This window comes from Antechinus flavipes, chromosome 4 (assembly GCF_016432865.1).
Source record: "Antechinus flavipes isolate AdamAnt ecotype Samford, QLD, Australia chromosome 4, AdamAnt_v2, whole genome shotgun sequence".
Lineage (NCBI taxonomy): Eukaryota > Metazoa > Chordata > Mammalia > Dasyuromorphia > Dasyuridae > Antechinus > Antechinus flavipes.
In genome coordinates, this window is record NC_067401.1 from 475,004,065 (window position 1) to 475,022,153 (window position 18,089).

Sequence of the window (18,089 nt, forward strand, 5' to 3'; positions counted from 1 at the left end):
GCCGGCCTTGGGCTCCGAGCCCCACAGGGGTCTTACCTGCCCGGCACAGGCTTCGTCTCACAGATTAGGACACAGAGACTGCTGGACCATAGTGAGGCCCGTTGGGTCAGCGAAAGCAGGGACGCGAGCTCCTGCTCCTCCCCCGCTTCAGACTCCATGGTCACTTTTGGATCTCGTTTAGGTCAGAAGCAGTCCTGAAGTTCCTCCCTCTGAGATAGCTGATGAGAAGGAAGGGGTGGCTCCGGCAGTGCCTGAAAAGGTGAGCGTGAGTCTCCCGTTCCTCAGGGAAAGCAAGATTCTGGGTGAATCTTGGATTGAATCTAGATGAACCCTGGATAGGGTCTTGGCTCCTTGCTTGGCCTGCCCTGGCAAGTGAAGGGACCCAGCACAGTCCCTTGGGTGGCCATCCCACAGCCCTAAGAATGCCCAGTGAGACCCCTCGGACATTTGTGCCCAATGAGACCCCTCGGGCATTGGCCCCACAGCCCTGTGAGTGCCCAGTGAGACCCCTCGGGCATTGATCCCACAGCCCTGTGAGTGCCCAGTGAGACCCCTTGGGCATTGATCCCACGGCCCTGTGAGTGCCCAGTGAGACCCCTCGGGCATTGATCCCACAGCCCTGTGAGTGCCCAGTGAGACCCCTTGGGCATTGATCCCACGGCCCTGTGAGTGCCCAGTGAGACCCCTCGGGCATTGATCCCACAGCCCTGTGAGTGCCCAGTGAGACCCCTTGGGCATTGATCCCACGGCCCTGTGAGTGCCCAGTGAGACCCCTCGGGCATTGATCCCACAGCCCTGTGAGTGCCCAGTGAGACCCCCTCAGACATTTGTGCCCAGTAAGACCCCTCGGGCATTGATCCCACAGCTCTGTGAGTGCCCAGTGAGGTCTTGAAGGCCCGTCTGGCCGAAGGCCTGTGATGCTGCCCCTAAACTGTGGCCTCAGCTTTGAGGTTGGCGAGGTCCTTCACCTCCTTAGATCTACATGGGTCTCCCCTGTCCTGCTACGCTTGTGTTTTTAATGAGTTTCATTCCAATCAAAATCTGTTTGCTTTCCTTTCAAATACTTTTGAATATTTTCTAGGAAGATTTCTTTAGTTTAGACTCGAGCTCCCTGTCTGACAGTGCTGTGGAACCGACCCTGGATTTCTTCCAATCAGACCCTTTCGTTGGGCGTAAGTAGCTTTTTGTTCTTGTTGGCCGAGGTCCCGGCAAAAGTTAACTCATTCACCTGCGGGGCGGCGGGGTGGTGAGGGGAGAGCCATCGGTGCAGTCATGCAAACCTGGTTTCTCCTGCACACTTGGGTACTGGCAGCAGCCAGGCACAAAGCCCCGGGGCACAGGAGGTGAGGGAGTTTGTAGGGGCCTAGACTGCAGAGCCTGCCCTGGTCTGGCCAGGGCACAGGAGGTTTGCCTGCAAAGGCTGCCGTGGGTGGGGCTCACCTGGGGGTGCCCTTGGGCTTGTGCCCTTTCATCCCCCTAAAGCCCTTCCTCCTCCTTTCTGCAGAGATCAGTGCTCGGGGAGAGGGGGGTGGCTTCCCAAGAAAGGGAGGGCTCAGGGGCAGCACAGACAGTATTTTAACAGCTTTCTTTTTATTTTTGTCTCTAGGGGATCCTTTCAAGGATGATCCTTTTGGGAAAATAGGTCAGTATATGTTTATATGTTTACCCCCATCACCTTGTGTCAGTCTCTAGTTTAACCTGGGTTATGAGGTGAATTGTGTGTGTGAGTTTGAGTGTTTGTGTGAGTGTGAGTGTGTGTGTGGGTGTATGAATGTATGAGTGTGTGTGTGAGTGTGTGTATGTGAGTGAGTGGGGGGTGGAGTGTGAGTGTGTGTGGGGGTGTATGAGTGTGTGAGTATGTGTGTATGGGTGGGTTTATGAATGTATGAATGTATGTGAGTGTGTGTGTGTGTGTGTGAGTGTGTATGTGTGTGTGTGTATGAATGTATGAATGTATGAATGTGTGTGAGTGTGTGTGTGTGTGTGTGTGTGTGTGTGTGTGTGTGTGTGTGTGTGTATGTGTTAGGGGCAGGAGTTCCTTGCTGGAGGATGGCTCCTCTTGCTCACTGTTTTAAAACCGGCCCAGAGCTCTTCTGCTCCTGCCCCTTTCCTTTCGGCACACATAGGTGACTTCCAATCAGATTCCCTAATTTAATAGCCACTCTTTTCTCAAAAATGACATTCATCCTTTAGCATTACGGCTGGGATGGCAGTTCCATATCAGGGTTAAACTGAGAGAGCTGCATCAGAGGGACTTTCAGAAGTCTCCCTCTTACCTGTGCCATAATAGCACAGAGGTGATCAGAACACCTCAGCAGTGATTAGCCAACACAGACGTGCAAAGTGAGACCAAAAGGATGAGAATCTGGGTAGGAAAATGTCAGTGAGGCCCTGGGAGAAAAACTGTAGTTTTTGTTTTCTTGGTTTTTATTTTCAACTATTCTTATAGATATTTCTTTCCCCCCCCCCCCTGGGGCAGTTGGGGTTAAGTGACTTGCCCAGGGTCACACAGCCAGGAAATGTTAAGTGTCTGAGGCTAGATTTGAACTTGGGTTCTCCTGACTAAAGGGCTGATGCTCTATCCACTGCGCCATCTAGCTGCTCCTGGATATTTATTTCTAGTCATTTTAATTAACTTCTTAAAAATAAGTATGAATCGCTAGGATTGTAGCTTAATAGAGGGCTAGTACCAACAGATCATTTTGTCTACTCATTTGTTTTTCTTCTTTTTTTTAATTTCAATAATATTTTATTTTTCTATTGACATATAAAGATAGTTTTCAGCATTCATTTTTGTAAGATTTTCAGTTCCAATTTTTTTCCTGACTCTCTCCCCTCCCCCCCAAACAGTAAGCAATCTGATCCACGTTAAACATAGACAATCCTTTTAAATATATTTCCATATTTATCATATTGTGCAAGAAAAAAATCATAACAAAAGGGAAAATCTCAAGAAAAAAAGCAATGCATTTTGTTTTTCTTCCCAGGTTATTTTTACCTTCTTTCTAAATCCGATTTTTCTTGTACAGCAAGAGAACTGTATGAATATGTACATATATATTGGATTTAACGTATACTTTAACATGTTTAACATGTATGGGACTTCCTGTCATCTAGGGGAAGGAAGGGAAAAGTTAGACAGAAGTGTTTGCAAGGGTCAGTGTTGAAAAGTAACCCACTCATTTGTTCTGTCAATGAAATAACTGACAGAATAATAATAAAAATATTATTTTAAAATAATAAATAAAACATTTATTTTTATTAATAAATAATAAAATAATAATAATAAAAAGAAAAGAAAAAAGCAAACAAAAAAATAGTAAGCTTTGACCTACATTCAGTAGAAGAAAAACATTAAATTGTATTTGTCTGATCTTAACCAAATAATTTGTATTAGAATAATGAATTTCTCTTGGCATAACGATTGTGTGGATCTTGGAGGGGCGGGGGCAGATCGCTTTCAAAACTCTCATTGACTTAACAAGCCTTAAAGTCTCAGCGCTGGAAAGAAGAGTCAGTGTCTCATAGGAGAGAGAGGTCAGCTCCAGCCAGCCCATGTGATCTCATGAGGTTCAGGCCTGAGCCCAGAGAAAGGACCCAAAAAGATCTCACCCTTCTGCCAGCCTCAGGAATGAGCTCTTTAGCTCTCATTATGCTGCTGTCGGAATTAACCATTTGTTGGGAACAACCAATGAGCAGGTTGGAAGAGCACAAGCTCTGCTCAGATGTCTGCCTTTGACTGGTCCCATCATTTTTGTAAAACAAACCCAAAACCGTTTACCAAATGGCAGCGGTCTCTGGGGAGCAGAGCTCCTAGCACCATTCCCCAAAGTCTGCCTGAAGGTCAGATTCTCCTGTTTCACACGGGCTCCCTGAAATCAACTGGGCAGGTGTCTCATTGCACAGCCACCCTGCTGACACTGTGTCCTCTGTCTGATTTCCCTAGATCCCTTCGGAGGTGACCCCTTCAAAGGGTCAGACCCGTTTGCAGCCGATTGTTTCTTCAAGCCATCAGTCACGGATCTTTTTGCTTCCTCGGACATGGACCCCTTCTTGGCAGCCAGCAGCAGCAGCGACCCCTCGGTAAATGGGAGGCAAGGGACGGAGGGACAGATTGTGTGCGTCTCCCTGGGCTCCCCCAAACTATCAAAGTAGTGAGCATGTCCCTCCAGGCAGACCTGCAGTTCCTCATTGGGAACGGCCTTCAGAGCCCAGGTCTGCATCAGACAAGAAAAGCTGCTCGTCACTTTATTGTCAGGCCTTGTGGTTGGACCACGTGCTCGGTGGCTCTGGCTGAAGTTGGGCAGTTTCCCCAAAATCCAGTGCGCCGTGGAGGAGATGCGGGTAGCCAGCCTGCTCTAGGCATCTGGCACAGAAGCCTCCCTGAGAACTCCCCTGAAAGCAGCTTCCGGGGGATCACTCCTCCCCAGCTCAGGCTCTGGCAGGGCTTCCACTCTAGGTCAGTTGCCTAAAGTCAGTTTTAAAAGGACCAGTTTGGCCAGTTCTGGGGAGAGCCCCAGAGGTTCTGTGGATTGAGGCTTTCTCAGCCCCTGTATCTCATTGAGGGGCAAGAAACTACCCCTTGGGGGAGGGAGACCTCATATTAAAGAGGGAAGCCAGTGCCCTTCTAACCCTGGCTGATGTGGCGCCGCAGGAGGTCCCCATCCTATAGGATGTCCCCATGGGTGCTCATCAAGGGCTTTCTCCTCAGAGAGCTGACGTTGGAGCTGGGCTTAAAGCTAGCTATGACCCATGTTTGGTCAGTTTGGTAGGGATGGAGGAAGAGAGAGTTGTTGGGGCTGATTGGTTGCTTTCATTCAACCAATGAATGGCTCTTCCCCAAAAGTCCTTATTTAAAAGTTACAGCCCAATATAATTATTTCTTCCATATTGCCTTAAGCTGGGTGGAGGAGGGGAGGAGGGGACACTAGGATGTTCATTTAGATTTGGGGAAGTTCGGATCTGCCATCTTTGACAAGGCAACAGCGAAAGGCTTTTCATGTTGTAAAAGTACCTCTTAGATTATCATGTTCCATTCTGGACGTCATGTTTTCAGTGGGACATTGGCAAGCAAGATCACCTTCAGAGAACAGGGAGCTAGGAGTGAGGCTGGAAAATGCCCTGTGGGGAAGAATCGGCAGAACTGGGGTTTGAAGGGCTGTCTAGTGGAAGGGGGCCTTCTCTGTCAGCCCTGAGCTAAAGGTGGGTAGAAGGTATGGGGAAGTGGATTTGGGCTCATTTCACGTGGAAAATTTTCAACCGGTCAGACATGTCTGTAATTGGAATGGGATTTCTTATAAGATGTTTAAACAGAGGCCGCTTCCAGTTTAGTTGGATCAAAGGAAATCCAAGATGTGCCTGTGGGGATTGTCCCGGGGCAGGATTTAATGGAGAGATGCAGATGGGAAATGCTTTGATGAAGTAAATTTTTACCCCCTGTCACTCTTTACCTCTGGGAAACACTGAGTCTTGTCACAGGAAGGGAACTTTCTTCCAGCCTCCAACTGAAGTAGCCTCCATGGCTCTCCCCTTGTAAACAGAGGGAGGAGGATCAAAAGCTCCATCCTACCCGGGGCTCCTGTAAAAAAGGAATGTTCTAGACATCTCTACTAAAGCAGCTCCTCCATGATGCAGTGTTCTTGAGGGTGAGGAGGTGCTAGATCCTCATCTTGTCATCTTCCTAGCCTTTTCCTGGACCTTTGTGACTCCTCCCGACATCCGGGGGCCTCTGAGATCTTCTTGTGTATGGTGGTTAATGATGGTGACCCTTTCCTTCTCCCTTGCTCATGTATACTGGCCGTGCCCTTTGGGTCCTGGGAAGGTCTGTATAGCGAGCAGAAGTTCACCCTCCTTGCAGTCAGCTTGGGCCTACCTGAACCACATTTACCTGGTGGTCCTGCTTCTTTCCTGTGGGCCACACAGAACAGAATGTTTGCTCTCCCACACAGCAGCCCGTGGGATACAGGAAGAAAACAGGTCCCTGGATTAAACACCCCCTGCTCCACCCCTGGGGTCTAGTGTCTGGTCCATAGTCCTTTTCTGAGTATCCTTCTGGAGGGCCAGCCTGTGCTTTGTTGGATATGCCTTCCTAGCAAGGAAAAGAGCATCCATTCAGTGGAGGTCTCAGTCCTCCCTGTGCCGGGTCCACACACGCATGGGCCTCCTGAAGCCCTCTCTGTTCGGCCTGCCCAGACAGCAAGGCTGCATCAGCCGGTCTAAAAGTCCTCTTCAGGGCCTGGCCTGCAGAAATCCTGCAGCGTCCTGAGAAAAGGTCTGCCAGGAAATGGCCTTCTAGTGGGTGGCTCTGTTGCTTCCTGGTACTTTTCGGCTATTCCTGAACACTTCTGTTTCATGAGACAGCAACAGGGGGAATTTCTGGGGGGAATTCGAGGCAAGGGGTGTGATTAAGGAATGTATTGGAAATGTCTGTTTAGCTCAGATGGGGTTGTACCTGTGGCTGTCCGGTAGTCAGAAAGCTGTGGCTCTAGGTCTGCGGGTCAGGAAAGTAGCAGCCAATGCTGGTAACTCACCCCAACCTCAGGCACTTAATAAATGCATATCGATGGACTGATCAACGGATCACCTCCCCATTACTCCCTTCTTCCAGCCCGAGCTTTTGAGGCAGCAGTTCTAAACTAGCCGTCATACTGAGTCGCTGCCTCTGTGCTCGGAGGAAGGAAAGCTTGGCAAGGCCTCAGGATGGCAAATGAATTTATCTCCCAGATATTTGTGTTCTGTGTGTGTGGTTCTGAGGAGACTTTCAGTGGGCTCTTCCCTGAGATGCTGCAAGTTCTTGGATATATCTTGGCCCTACCTGGAAGAGGTGTTATTGACTCTGGTAGATGCCTCAGCTGGGTCTGCGCTAGCGAATAGGGAACCTGGCAGAGGTCGGGGGAATCTGGCGATCAGAGGTCAGAGGTATCTGGCGGTCAGAGGTCAGGGGAACCTGGTGGTCAAAGGTCGGAGACCCTGACACAGGTCAAGTTACATCTTTGAAAAGTATTCTCTCTCAATCAAGGTTTTCTGTCACTTTATCAGATGGAGACTCTGAAGGACAACGACCCTTTTGCCCCTGGTGGAACAGTTGTTGCTGCAGCAAGTGATCCAGGTAAAAAAACAAGCAAATCAAAAAACTTCTGATTGTTTTATATCCTGAACTTACTTCTTTATATGCTGAACTTCTACTATTAATCTTAAAAACAAAAATCAGGCTTTCAGGGGTTTTTTTCCCCCACTCATAAGTATGAATCCTAATTTTCACTGACAACTTCAAGAGGTTTTGTGTTTTGGGGGCCCCCCTGAAATCATTTGCATGTATTATCAAGCCACAGTGTACATGGGCAGTGGTCTGACTCCAAGGAAAAGGGAGCTGATAGCCGCCTTTTTATAGGACCGGCAAGCATGGAGCCCTGGGTTAGGGGCTGAGGGATTTGAATAAGGATGAATAAGGCCCCATCTTTGCCTGCCAGGGTGAGCTGCTGTATGTTGGGAGAGGTTTTCGTAATTCACATTTATGTAGTATTTTAAGATTTACAAAATTTACAAAATGACAAGATTTGAAAAAAAATCACAACCTTGTGAATTGGGCTAGATAATTATTACATAGTTGCGTGTTGTTTTTTAAACCATAACATACACCAGTGTTCTTCCAGTTCACTGAGAAAAGTGATCAAAGAGGTTATATAACTTGCCAGTGGTCACACAGTGTAATGTTCTGAGTTTGGGACCAGCTTTCATTTTAGTTGAATAATCACCAGGAGAATAGCCAGGTGATGAAGTCCAAATCCTTTATTATCTCTTTGCCTGGGCCCCTAGCTTGGTCTCAATGGAGGAAATGCAGGAGGACAAGCTACACCACCACGGTGGTGTGAGATGGAGTGAGTCTGGCTGGCTGAGTCCGTCCCAGCTTATATGCTTTATTCTAATTACGCCATCATAGGTGTGAATCTTGTGGGACTATATTAAGTACTACGTACATGTACTGAACTAGAGAACTATTAATCACCGCTTCACTAAACATTGTCTTCTCAATTCCACTGAGTTAGCACCTTGTAAGAATCCTTGTTTCAAGTACAGAGTCTGGCCCATAACAACACAGCTGGTGGATATCAGCTGGAGTTCAAATCCAGATATCGTGACGCATAAACCCTAGGATATGTGTCTGTGAGGGCAAGAAGAGGTAGCAAGAATGGACAGGGTGTTTCTTCTTGGAGAGACGAGGCGATTTGAATAACTTTATTTGATAGTATTTAAATTGGGTATTAAAAAGTTGGTGAATGAGTCAGCATGGTTATTAAACCTGTCAGTGTGGAAGAGAAAAAAGCTGGAGTGACATTGGGCAGGATTCCTCACTTAAATGAAAGAGACATTTAAAGAGGAGGAGGAGAAGGGTGGACAGCTGGTCCTTTGCAGTTTTGATAGTCCATGTTCATGGGATCAGAGCTTGAGAATGGAAAAAGATCATAGGATCCACTGAGTAACCCCGCTCATTCCCACAATTGCCACTCCACCTCCATTTTATATGTTCACTCACCCTCTCCTCACCTTCTTCCTTGCCACATAAAAGCTTATAATTTACACCATTCCATTTCTCCCAGCCCTTAATTTAATTTTTTAAAGCGTTTTTATTGTCCCTTCATCTTCAACTCATACCTGGACCCTGTGTCTGTATGCTCCTTCTAACTGCCATAATAATGAGAAAGTTCCGATGACGTACAAGTCTCCTCCTCCCATGTGGGAATGTGGACAGATAAACCTCATTAAGTCCCTTCTGATATCATTTTCCTGGTGACCTCCTTGTGCTTCTCCAGAGTCCTGTATTTAAAAATCAGACTTCCCATTCAGCTCCGGTCTTTCATCACGAATGCTTGAAAATCCTCTATTTCATTGAATGTCCATCTTTTCCCCTGAAGGATCATCCTCCGTTTCTCTGGGCAGGTGATTCGTGGTTGTAATCCTAGCTTCCCTGATCTAGGGAATATTATATTCCAAGGTCTCTGATCCTGTAAGGTAGAAGCTGCTAAATCTTGTGTTATGCTGACTGTGGCTTTACTATAATTAAACCGTTTCTTCCTGGATGCTTGCAACATTTTCTCCTTGACCTGGGAGTTCCGGGATTTGGCTATAATATTCCTGGAAGTTTTCATTTTGGGATCCCTTTCAGGAGATGATTGGTGCGTTCTTTCCATTTCTGTTTTATCCTCTGATTCTAGAACATCAGGACAATTTTCCTTGATAATCTCTTGAAAAATGATGTCCAGGCCCTTTTTTAGATCCTAGTTTTCAGATAGATCAGGAATTTAAAATTCTCTCCCGGATCTATTTTCCAGCTCAGTTATTTTTCCAATTTCTGTTTTAGAGATGAGAAAACTAAGGCATGGGGAGGATAAGGGATTCACACAGATAGGGAGTTCTGGGGTGGGAGTTGAACCCAGGTTTTCCAGAAGACTCCCATCAATGGGAATTTGAGTGCTGTTTATGAGTACTAATGCTGCCTGTGAGCTGTTCAAGCAGAACTGCTGACAGAATCAGACGTTCTAAGCACACAGAAAGACTGCCAAAGCAGACAAACGGGGCTGACTTCTGGGGGCGAGCATGCGGCAAGGAGGCGCCTTGGCTGCCCCGGAGTCCCTCTCCTCACGTGCCGCCTCCCGGCCGCTGCTCGCTCTCATTTCTTTGGCAAAGCTCACTGCTGTGGATGGAGCTGCAGAAGCTCCAGGCTCCGTGCTTGGCGTTCTCCGTTTTCTTATCTGTATGGGGAGTGTCCTGCTACTCCCAGCTGTGTGACCCTGGGCAAGTCACTTCACCCTGTGTGCCTCAGTTTCCGTATCTGTAAAATGGGCAGGAAAGGGAAATGGCCCTCCACCTTTTTGCCCCCAGTGGGGTCATCAAGAGTCAGTCATGATGGAAGTGACTGAATGATAACCACTTGTTACAGCATCAACTCAGTGTGCGCCCATGGTAGGCGCTTCCCAAAGGGTTTGGGTGGCTGCTCCCCCCAGGGTGAGCCACGACATCTCTGTGCACTTGTGTGCATCCCCAGAGACGCCATGCCCAAGATACGGCTCAGAGCTAAGTTCTACAATTCACCCATTCACCTTCACCCACACCTTGAGCCTTGCTGTACCTCAGTGTCCCTCTGTAAAATGGTCATGAAAATGAATCCCAATCCAGAGTCAGGGAATTGAGCTTCTAGGCTGCACTAAGGCTTTACTGCCTGTGTCATGGCACAGGGCTCATTTCCCCTTCCTGGGCCTTAGCCTCCTCCCTTGTAAAGTGAGTTCCCTTCCGACCCTGGGTGCTGATGCCGTGGTCTGTGACCGCCATGTGGAGGAGATTCTTGTCCACGAGGCTCTCGGCATCCACGGGAGCTCCCTGGCCTGCATGGGGGACTCTGCGGGGCTCTCCCTGAGTGCCAGAGAGACTTTCCTAGAAGAGGTCCTTGACCCAGAGCCCCTGGGCCAGTCCTGGATGCCCCCTCCCATCCCTCTTCCCTCAGATCCATGCGGGAAAGGTCCTGAACAGGACCCACAGGGTGGTCCAGCTGCGGGCACTGGCCTGCCATGGGGCCTGCCGCCCACCCCACAGTGGGCACTTGGCTGCACAAATGTGGGGAAGCGGCCTTCCTCTGGCTCTGGCGGGAGCACCGCCTGGACCCCACAGAGCTAACGTGCACTTTCTGCCGTTTGCGTTTTAGCTGTGGATCCCTTTACATCCGTGTTTGGAAGTGACTCCTGTGAAGTTGGATTTGCAGACTTCAGCACCCTGGCCCAGGTAATCTCCCAGGGAGGGGACACGGGAGCTCTGGGATGGCCAGGAGTACCTAGGAAAGGACATCCTCTCTCTGCAGTCTGGCAGACCTCTTGTCGGCCTCTCCCAGAACTCTGCCGTGGTCCCCCCAGTGGTCTGGCCTTAGACTCGAGGGAAGAACCCGGGCGCTGCATTGTGCGCCTGGGCGCTGGAGGGAGGGAGGAGCGAGGCGTCAGGGAGGAGGAGGATGACACCAGAGGGGTCCGAAAGGCAGTGGAGTTTGGAGAGAGGGGGCCAGCAGAGAGGTCTGGGAAAGATGGGTCAGTTAGAGATGGAGGAGAGTCGCTAAGTCTCGGCTGGACTCGGGCCTCTCTCCCTGCACTGCTGCCCCGTCTCGGCTGCGGGATGAGGCTGGCACGGCACGTCCAGGCCACGAGCCTCGGGCAAAGCCCCGCTGGCACTTGGGCTTCCTTTGGTATGGGAGAGTGTGAGGTGCTGTGTGGGGGCCGCGGCTTGGGGATTCAAGGCCAGCGTCCCTGACCACTGCCACCCTGTCCGAGTGCAGGAAAGTGCCCCTCTAAGTGGGAGCTCTTGTCCTGGCTCCAGAAGAGCTTTGGGGGGCCACAACCACCCCGCTTGAGTCTCTTGCTCCAGAATAACCTTGGACCCTCCCTTTGTCCCCAGCTCATGGCCTGAGCTCAGGTCACTCAGCCCCCGGCGGGTCCTGCCCAGGCCGGCTGGCGGTCAGCAAAGCTTCTTGCCCCAGCACTCACATGCCGGCCCTCTGAGCCACATCGGACCTAGTCTCATACGGGACCCGGACTGAAGGGGGAGCTGCTCCTTCTTAGTTTTGTGACCTCAGACTGGGGCCCTCCTCCCTCTGAGATCCTGTCTCCTTGTCACCAAAAGGAGTGTTGTGTTTACGGCCTCCAGGGATCTGCCAGCTCTGGAGATGGGGTCGTTAGTTTGAAATCACAGACGCTCTCAGTGAGCTACGTCAGGGCCCCCTTTCCTCCCTGGGTCATCCCTCACCTATTAATGTCGCCATTACCCGCCTGCCCGTGGCATCCCATGGCCACACTCTCCTTGCCCATCTCCACCTGGCTGGACAGTGATCTCTCGGAAAGCACCTGGTCAGGGCTGCGCGGCGCAGGGGGGTCACCAGACCAGAGGGACGTCATGGCCGAGGGGACGGGCCCGGCTGGTGTTCGGCCGGTCTTTGTGCCCCTCTGTGCAGTGGGCACAGGAGGCCTTGCGATCCCAAGATTGTCGGGAGCCTCAGGGGCACTCGGACACAATCTAGAAAAGTTTCTTTTACTTATTGAAATGTGATCTAAAGTCATCTCTGCACATGTCTTTTTCTCCACAAAGGACAACAAGGAGGACCCATTTGTCGTGGCCCCACCCAGCTCGGCTGACACTGTGGCTCCAACTCAGAGCGGATTTGAGGAGCCCTCTCCAGTCAGAGACGAAGACGTGCCCCCTGCTCTGCCCCCCAAAACTGGGACACCAACACGGCCCTGCCCTCCTCCACCTGGTAGGAATGACTTTTTGCTGACGTGTCCTTCTTCCCAAGGGCTGCCGGGACAGGAAGGCCCTGAGTAAATGGGTGGGGAAAGAAGTCATTAGAATCTGGGGACTCCACGGGCCAGAGGGCATGGGGGACCAGGGTGCCTTAAGATGCCCACAGACAGACCATCCATCCTCCAGGCCTCCTTTTCTGGCCTAGTGTACCGCTTTCAGAGAGAGGGTGAATGAGCGTTTAAACAAGGAGAAGTGTCTATATTTGGGGAGATGTATTCATTTGAGGGAGACATGTTCATGTCTGACATGGTTAACTTGTCATCCTCAAAGATGGCTACAAAAGAGTAGGTCCCAGAGAGAGCGCCGATCCGTGAACCCCTCCTGAAGAAGATCCCAGGACACCGAGAGCTGCCAGCCCTGTCAATCATTAACGTTTGTGACAAAATAACTTCAAAATTAAATGAAATATGTACATCTTTAAAATATTATCACTTTTTCTTTAAAGCAAAATGGAACTTTTCTTAAAGGAGAAAGAGTTTTCTGTGAAATACAGGATGGTTTCTGAAGTGCCCTGGGTGGGTGTGAGGAAGGTGCCCGGTGAGCGCCAAGGCCGCAGCTGCTGCCGCTTGGGAGCTGAGGGTCCCTTTGGTTTTGCACCTTTTATTTGGCAGCAAATAAGTGGGACAGCCTTCGATTCCAGAGCGAGCTAGCTGACTGTGCCAGGCCGGGCTGTCCCCAGGGGGCCGTGCCCCCTCGCCCTCGCCCCATTCTGCAAGGCAGGAGGTTCTGGCTTGTGCTAGTTCTGAAACCTCAGTGGCCAGTTTCCAGGCCAGCACTTCTGGGTTCTTCTTCCTGCCTCCCACTGGCCACATTCAGGCAAAGTATTTTTCTCTTACTGTTCCAGGATTTTAAGGCTTTTTTGGTGCTCTTGCCTTTGTCTTGTAAATGACTTCCAGCCCTTTAGTTGACAGATTTCCTGAGTTGCTCTGGCTAAAGAAGTTCCCTTGCTGGGGCTGATGAGCAGCTGATCTTCAGGGTCCAGACAGCCCCAGACCCTCTATCAGACCAGGGGATTTCTTGGCAGAGCCTTCAGGAAGCCACAGAGACGTCCTGGAGGTGGAGGGACTTCTTCCTGTTGGAGGGCCAGTAGCAAGGATGAAGCATCCTCAGGCCCAAGTGATTCCCATTTTAGTCCCGCCCCTCTGCATCATACTGTGGTGTGATGGACCTCGGTGCCATTGCCCAGTTATTGTACCCAGGGGCAAAGTGGCCTTGCAGACAGGTTACAAAAGCAGGGATGCATCGGGCCTTTATCAGGGTTTTATATCCAAAAACAGGAGAGAGTACCTTGGTACAGTCCACAACCCAAAGCTGTTCAAAGGGAACCACTGGAACTGCCTGCAGTGGGGGTGTCTTGGCCATCTCTTTCCAAGACTCCCCCGTGCCCTCCCCCCAACGCATCCCTTCAAAAATGTGAAAACCAATGTCCTTTAGACCCCAAATTGGGGATGTTATCTGGAGGTGAGCCAGTTCTGCGTTGGGTTTGGAGGATGAGAAGTCCCAGGTGGGGGGAGGGAGATCCTGCAGACAGAAGGAGGCACGGTGTCAACACGAGGGCCACGCCGGCATCTCTGCAGGGCTTTTCCCCAGCGCTTTGTCCGGCCTCTTGTTGCAGAGGCCCAGAAAGACCCAGGTGGCAAGACGGCGGCTGGGGGGAGGCACAAGGAAGCAGGGCTTCCCGGGCTGGGCGTCTCTCTCGGGGCCGCATTTTGTCTCGTCGGGGCAGCCGGGGGTCCCTGGGCTTGAAGGCAGCGCCTGGGCAGCAGATGGGGCGGCAGATGGGCCTTGCCAGGCCGCTGCTCCTGGCGCATGCTTGGGTTGGTTTTTCTGCTGGTTGAGTTAACGTTAACGATTTTGATCCAGGAAAGAGACCTGCCAGCCATTTGGACTCTTCTGATTCCTTAAAACTGAATGACCCATTTCAGCCCATCGCAGGCAATGGGAGCCCCACAGAGAAAGCTCTCGCCACTGCCCATAGGGAGGCTGCCCCGAGCCGCGGGGCCAACGTCGGCGCCGTAAGTACCGGGCGTTTTCTGTTGTCTCACGAAGCTTGGTGGGATGGCTCTTATGGCCGCATCCCCGGCACAGAAGCCACGGTTAGCCAAGGCCCACTGCCATTGCCCAGGAGCCCCTTTGGATCCCAGGAGCCGTGTCCTCCAAGGCCGTGCTCTCCAGCCTATCCCAGGCTGTGCGGAGAGGATGGAGCAGCTGCTCACCACGTAGTTACTGCAGTGGGGGTGTCTTGGCCATCTCTTTCCAAGACTCCCCCGTGCCCTCCCCGCAACGCATCCCTTCAAAAATGTGAAAACCAATGTCCTTTAGACCCCAAATTGGGGATGTTATCTGGAGGTGAGCCAGTTATGCGTTGGGTTTGGAGGATGAGTAGTCCCAGGTGGAGGGAGGGAGATCCTGCAGAAAGAGAAAGCGAAAAAGAGAGAGAAAGAGAAAGCGAAAAATAGAGAGAAAGAGAGGAAATAAGAGAGAGATAAACAGAGAGACAGACAGACAGACAGAGAAGGAGACAGAGAATGTGCTCAGAGAGCTGCGGCCCAGAGTACGGCTGCTGAGGTTCCTTCTTTAAGTAAAGGACCCTCTTGGTGGCAGCACTGACAGATCCCAGTGATAGGAAGAGCCCTGAATGCCATACATAACTGCGGGGAGGGGTCCTGGGTTATTGAGGGTAAAGAACGTTTTTCTCCTATTATTTAAGTGAAGGGCATAAGTCCCACTGGGGAAAAAAGCCGCAGCTCTCCTTCCCCAAGGGGCTTTTCTGCGCTTGCTGTCCCGGCCCTGGCTCACGATGCCGCTTGGCTTTTGGGAAGTGCCACCTGTGTGCAGAGCCCGGGTCCAAAGTCAAGGTTCCCATTTAGGGGGAAGAACAGGGGAGGGCCCTGCGCTAGGTGCTTCCTGGCTCTTGCCCGGGGCCCCACTAGGGTGCCCTCCTGGGAGTGAGAAAATGATGGCGCGAGAGTCGCCTTCTAAGCTAGTCCCTGTGCAGTCATAACAAGCAGTTACCAAGACGCTGCTGTGTCGGCCATGTTAAACTCAGTCCGAAAGGAGGCTCACCCTGGTAGCCCCATCAAGTCAGGGTCTGTTCCGAGAGCCCATCTGTGCTCCTGGCACACAGTAGGCACTTAAATGTAGGTTGGTGACACTGAGTCTGGCTCAAGGGCATCTGTGGCCTCCCCTATGGGAAGGTAGCTCTGAAGGGAGGCGAGGGCAGCCAGGAGAGGGCAGGATGGACTGGCTCTTGGGCCCCTGGCTCCGTCAGGCCTTCTTACCTCCCAGCCCCCACCAGCATCCACGGGGCCCCTGCTGTGGCAGGTGGATAGGCCCCAAGCTCAGACTCCGCTGCTCCCTGCCCTGGTGACTCTCCACTCCCTGAGCCTCCTGGGCTTGAAGCACCAGCCTCCTGGGTTGGTTTTGGGGTGCTCTCCTTCTTAGTCATGTCACATTCAGCGGGATAGATGTTCTCCAGAAGTGCACTGGCTTCCTCCCTTCCTCCATCCTCTGGGGGCTTTGGTGGTCAGGGTCTACAGCCCTGGTTGCAGTGTTGGAACCCTGGGCACAGTGGTGGGACCCTGGCACAATGTTGGGGCCCCGGGGGCAATGCCCAGGAGCATGTGGTCTTTGCTGGGCTTGAGCCTCGGAGGGGAGCCCGGGGCCTGATGCGCCCTTTCTCTGTCTCCTTCGCCAGTACCCGACTGAAGAAGACCTGATTGAATGGGCCAAGAGGGAGAGTGAAAGGGAGGAGAAGGAGAGGCTGGCCAGGCTCAACCAGCAGGAGCAGGAAGACCTGGAGCTGGCCATCGCTCTGAGTAAATCGGAGATCTCAGAAGCGTGAAGGGCCCGCGGCGGCCTCCCCCACCCTGATGCCCGGGGCTGGCTGCGGGAGCGGGAAGGTGATGGTGCTCCCGGGGCAGGGCCCAGCTTGTCTTGTCTCGTGTCCGATCATTTGAGGCCCCAGCATTGCAAGTGTCAAACCAGAACCCCAGAACGCGCCCCTCCCCGCGCTCGGACACATGTCCAGCCATCCTTGGCCCATGAGGGGCTCTGGGCTCTGAAGGAGGCAGGGTCCTTGGAGGACCAGCCTGCTACTGCCCGCCGGCGACGGGGCAGGTGAATCTGCATGTTTCCATTTCCTCCTTGTAAAAGTAATGGCCGAGTCTAATTTCCTTCCGGACTGGGGACTGCCTCACTTTGCAAGACTCTCACCCTGGACAAGGTGGCCATGGCCGGTAGAAGTGGGCACGATTTCTGATTGGCTCTCTTCCAGATGCTTTTGTGGGAAATAGGTCAAAATGCCCGCTTCCAGTCAGCTTCCTGCCTCTCCATGTTTGTGCTGACAAACCACAGGCGCAGGAGAGAGACCCTTTCCCCATCTGTTCTGAGCAGAAACCTTAATTTCCGTGATGATAATTCCCCCATCCCGAGATCCCCGCAGGCCACTCTGGGTTCGCCACGGCCCTCAGTCAGAAGGAGCCGAGCGGGCTGGCACTGGCAGATGCTTTGTTCTCTGCACCCCAACATTTTCTCTAACGAGGGTTCCACCTGACATTGAGTGCGAGTCCCAACCCAAAGTTTGTAGAGGTGGGGAGGGAGCAGGCTTAGCGCTTCTCCTCCGATCACTTTTCTGAGGAAAGTTGGGGAGGCCGGCGGAGGCTGTCTGCTACGCAGCCGTCCACGGGGACCTGGCCCTCAGCCACAGGGGCCCTCACGCCGTGTAAAGCATGCTCCCCAGGACCATCCCAGGCGCATCAGTTCTGCTCTAGAACACTCTGTAGACTCCAACACAAAGAGAAAATAACTTTTGGCTTTTTTTTTTTTAACAACTTATTAACTGTTCATTCTCGTGTATCAAAGGCCAAGATACAAAATGGCACCTCAGATCTGTGTTTGAGTCCCCAACAGCCCCAGGTCAAAGTCCCACTGACGTGTTCACGAAAGTGGCTCATGGCCCTGCACAGTTCATCCACTTGTTAGACCTGCTTAGCTTAGTTTTTGAGCTGCCCTGCTCCTCCGTGGTTCCCCCAACCCGATTGGGCGTCAGTGAGGGTGAACCTATGGAATCACTTGTAAATAGAATTGTTTCAGATCCAACTCTAGAGCTGAAATAAGAGCTGCCAGCTGCCAGCTGCCCGCAAGGCAGCCCGCCGGCAGAAGCTGCCCCAAGGGTTGTTAAGGAGGGCGGCCCTTTTTTAAGGGTTGTGGCAAGCGCTTCCCCTGCCCCCTTTTGTTATTTCAGGAAAACAGGTAAGTTGACTTGAACAACCTTTTTGCACTGGGAAAATGAGCGGCGTTAACAGCTGCTCGACCAATAGGAACCTTTGGCAAGTATTAAGTCCCTCTAGTCTGTCTCTACCACCTTCCATGTCACCAGTGTACACTAATCCGACATGTTTAACTGGACTACATCAATTCTGAACTTTTGTTTTAAAATGTACACTCACTGGACCAATATGCTATTAAAAGTGTATATATTCTATATGTACGTGTGCGTTTGTGTGTGTGTGTGTGTGTGTATGTGTGTGTTCCTGCCCTCACGTCTGGTAGGAAAGTCTGGGAGTCTCCTGGCGTTCAGCTTCAGTTTCTCGACTCTTGCTCTGATGCCCACCATGCTGGGAGGCGAGATCGGGCCTGGAACGGTGGCTTTTCGGGCGGACGTGGGTTCTGTTGATGTGATTTCCTCCTTTGTTCCCAAACGTCTAAACTCTAGCTTGTAATTATGAGGAAATAAACTTTAAATATATAACGAA

General features: G+C 51.5%; 1 protein-coding gene across 2 annotated transcripts in view; it reads left to right on the plus strand.

Moving 5' to 3' along the window:
- EPS15 (epidermal growth factor receptor pathway substrate 15) overlaps nt 1-18,089 on the plus strand; it is a 119,529-nt gene extending 101,440 nt beyond the window's left edge. The window contains exons 17-25 of one of the 2 annotated variants that reach the window (XM_051999712.1): nt 182-259; nt 1,082-1,172; nt 1,607-1,642; nt 3,947-4,083; nt 7,039-7,108; nt 10,697-10,773; nt 12,121-12,286; nt 14,197-14,348; nt 16,031-18,089. In XM_051999712.1, coding sequence (XP_051855672.1) covers nt 182-259; nt 1,082-1,172; nt 1,607-1,642; nt 3,947-4,083; nt 7,039-7,108; nt 10,697-10,773; nt 12,121-12,286; nt 14,197-14,348; nt 16,031-16,177 — 954 coding nt within the window. In that variant the 3' untranslated portion in view covers nt 16,178-18,089. Of the gene's footprint in view, nt 1-181; nt 260-1,081; nt 1,173-1,606; nt 1,643-3,946; nt 4,084-7,038; nt 7,109-10,696; nt 10,774-12,120; nt 12,287-12,603; nt 12,757-14,196; nt 14,349-16,030 lie in introns of those variants that run through there. The other variant, XM_051999713.1, reaches the window with a different exon arrangement.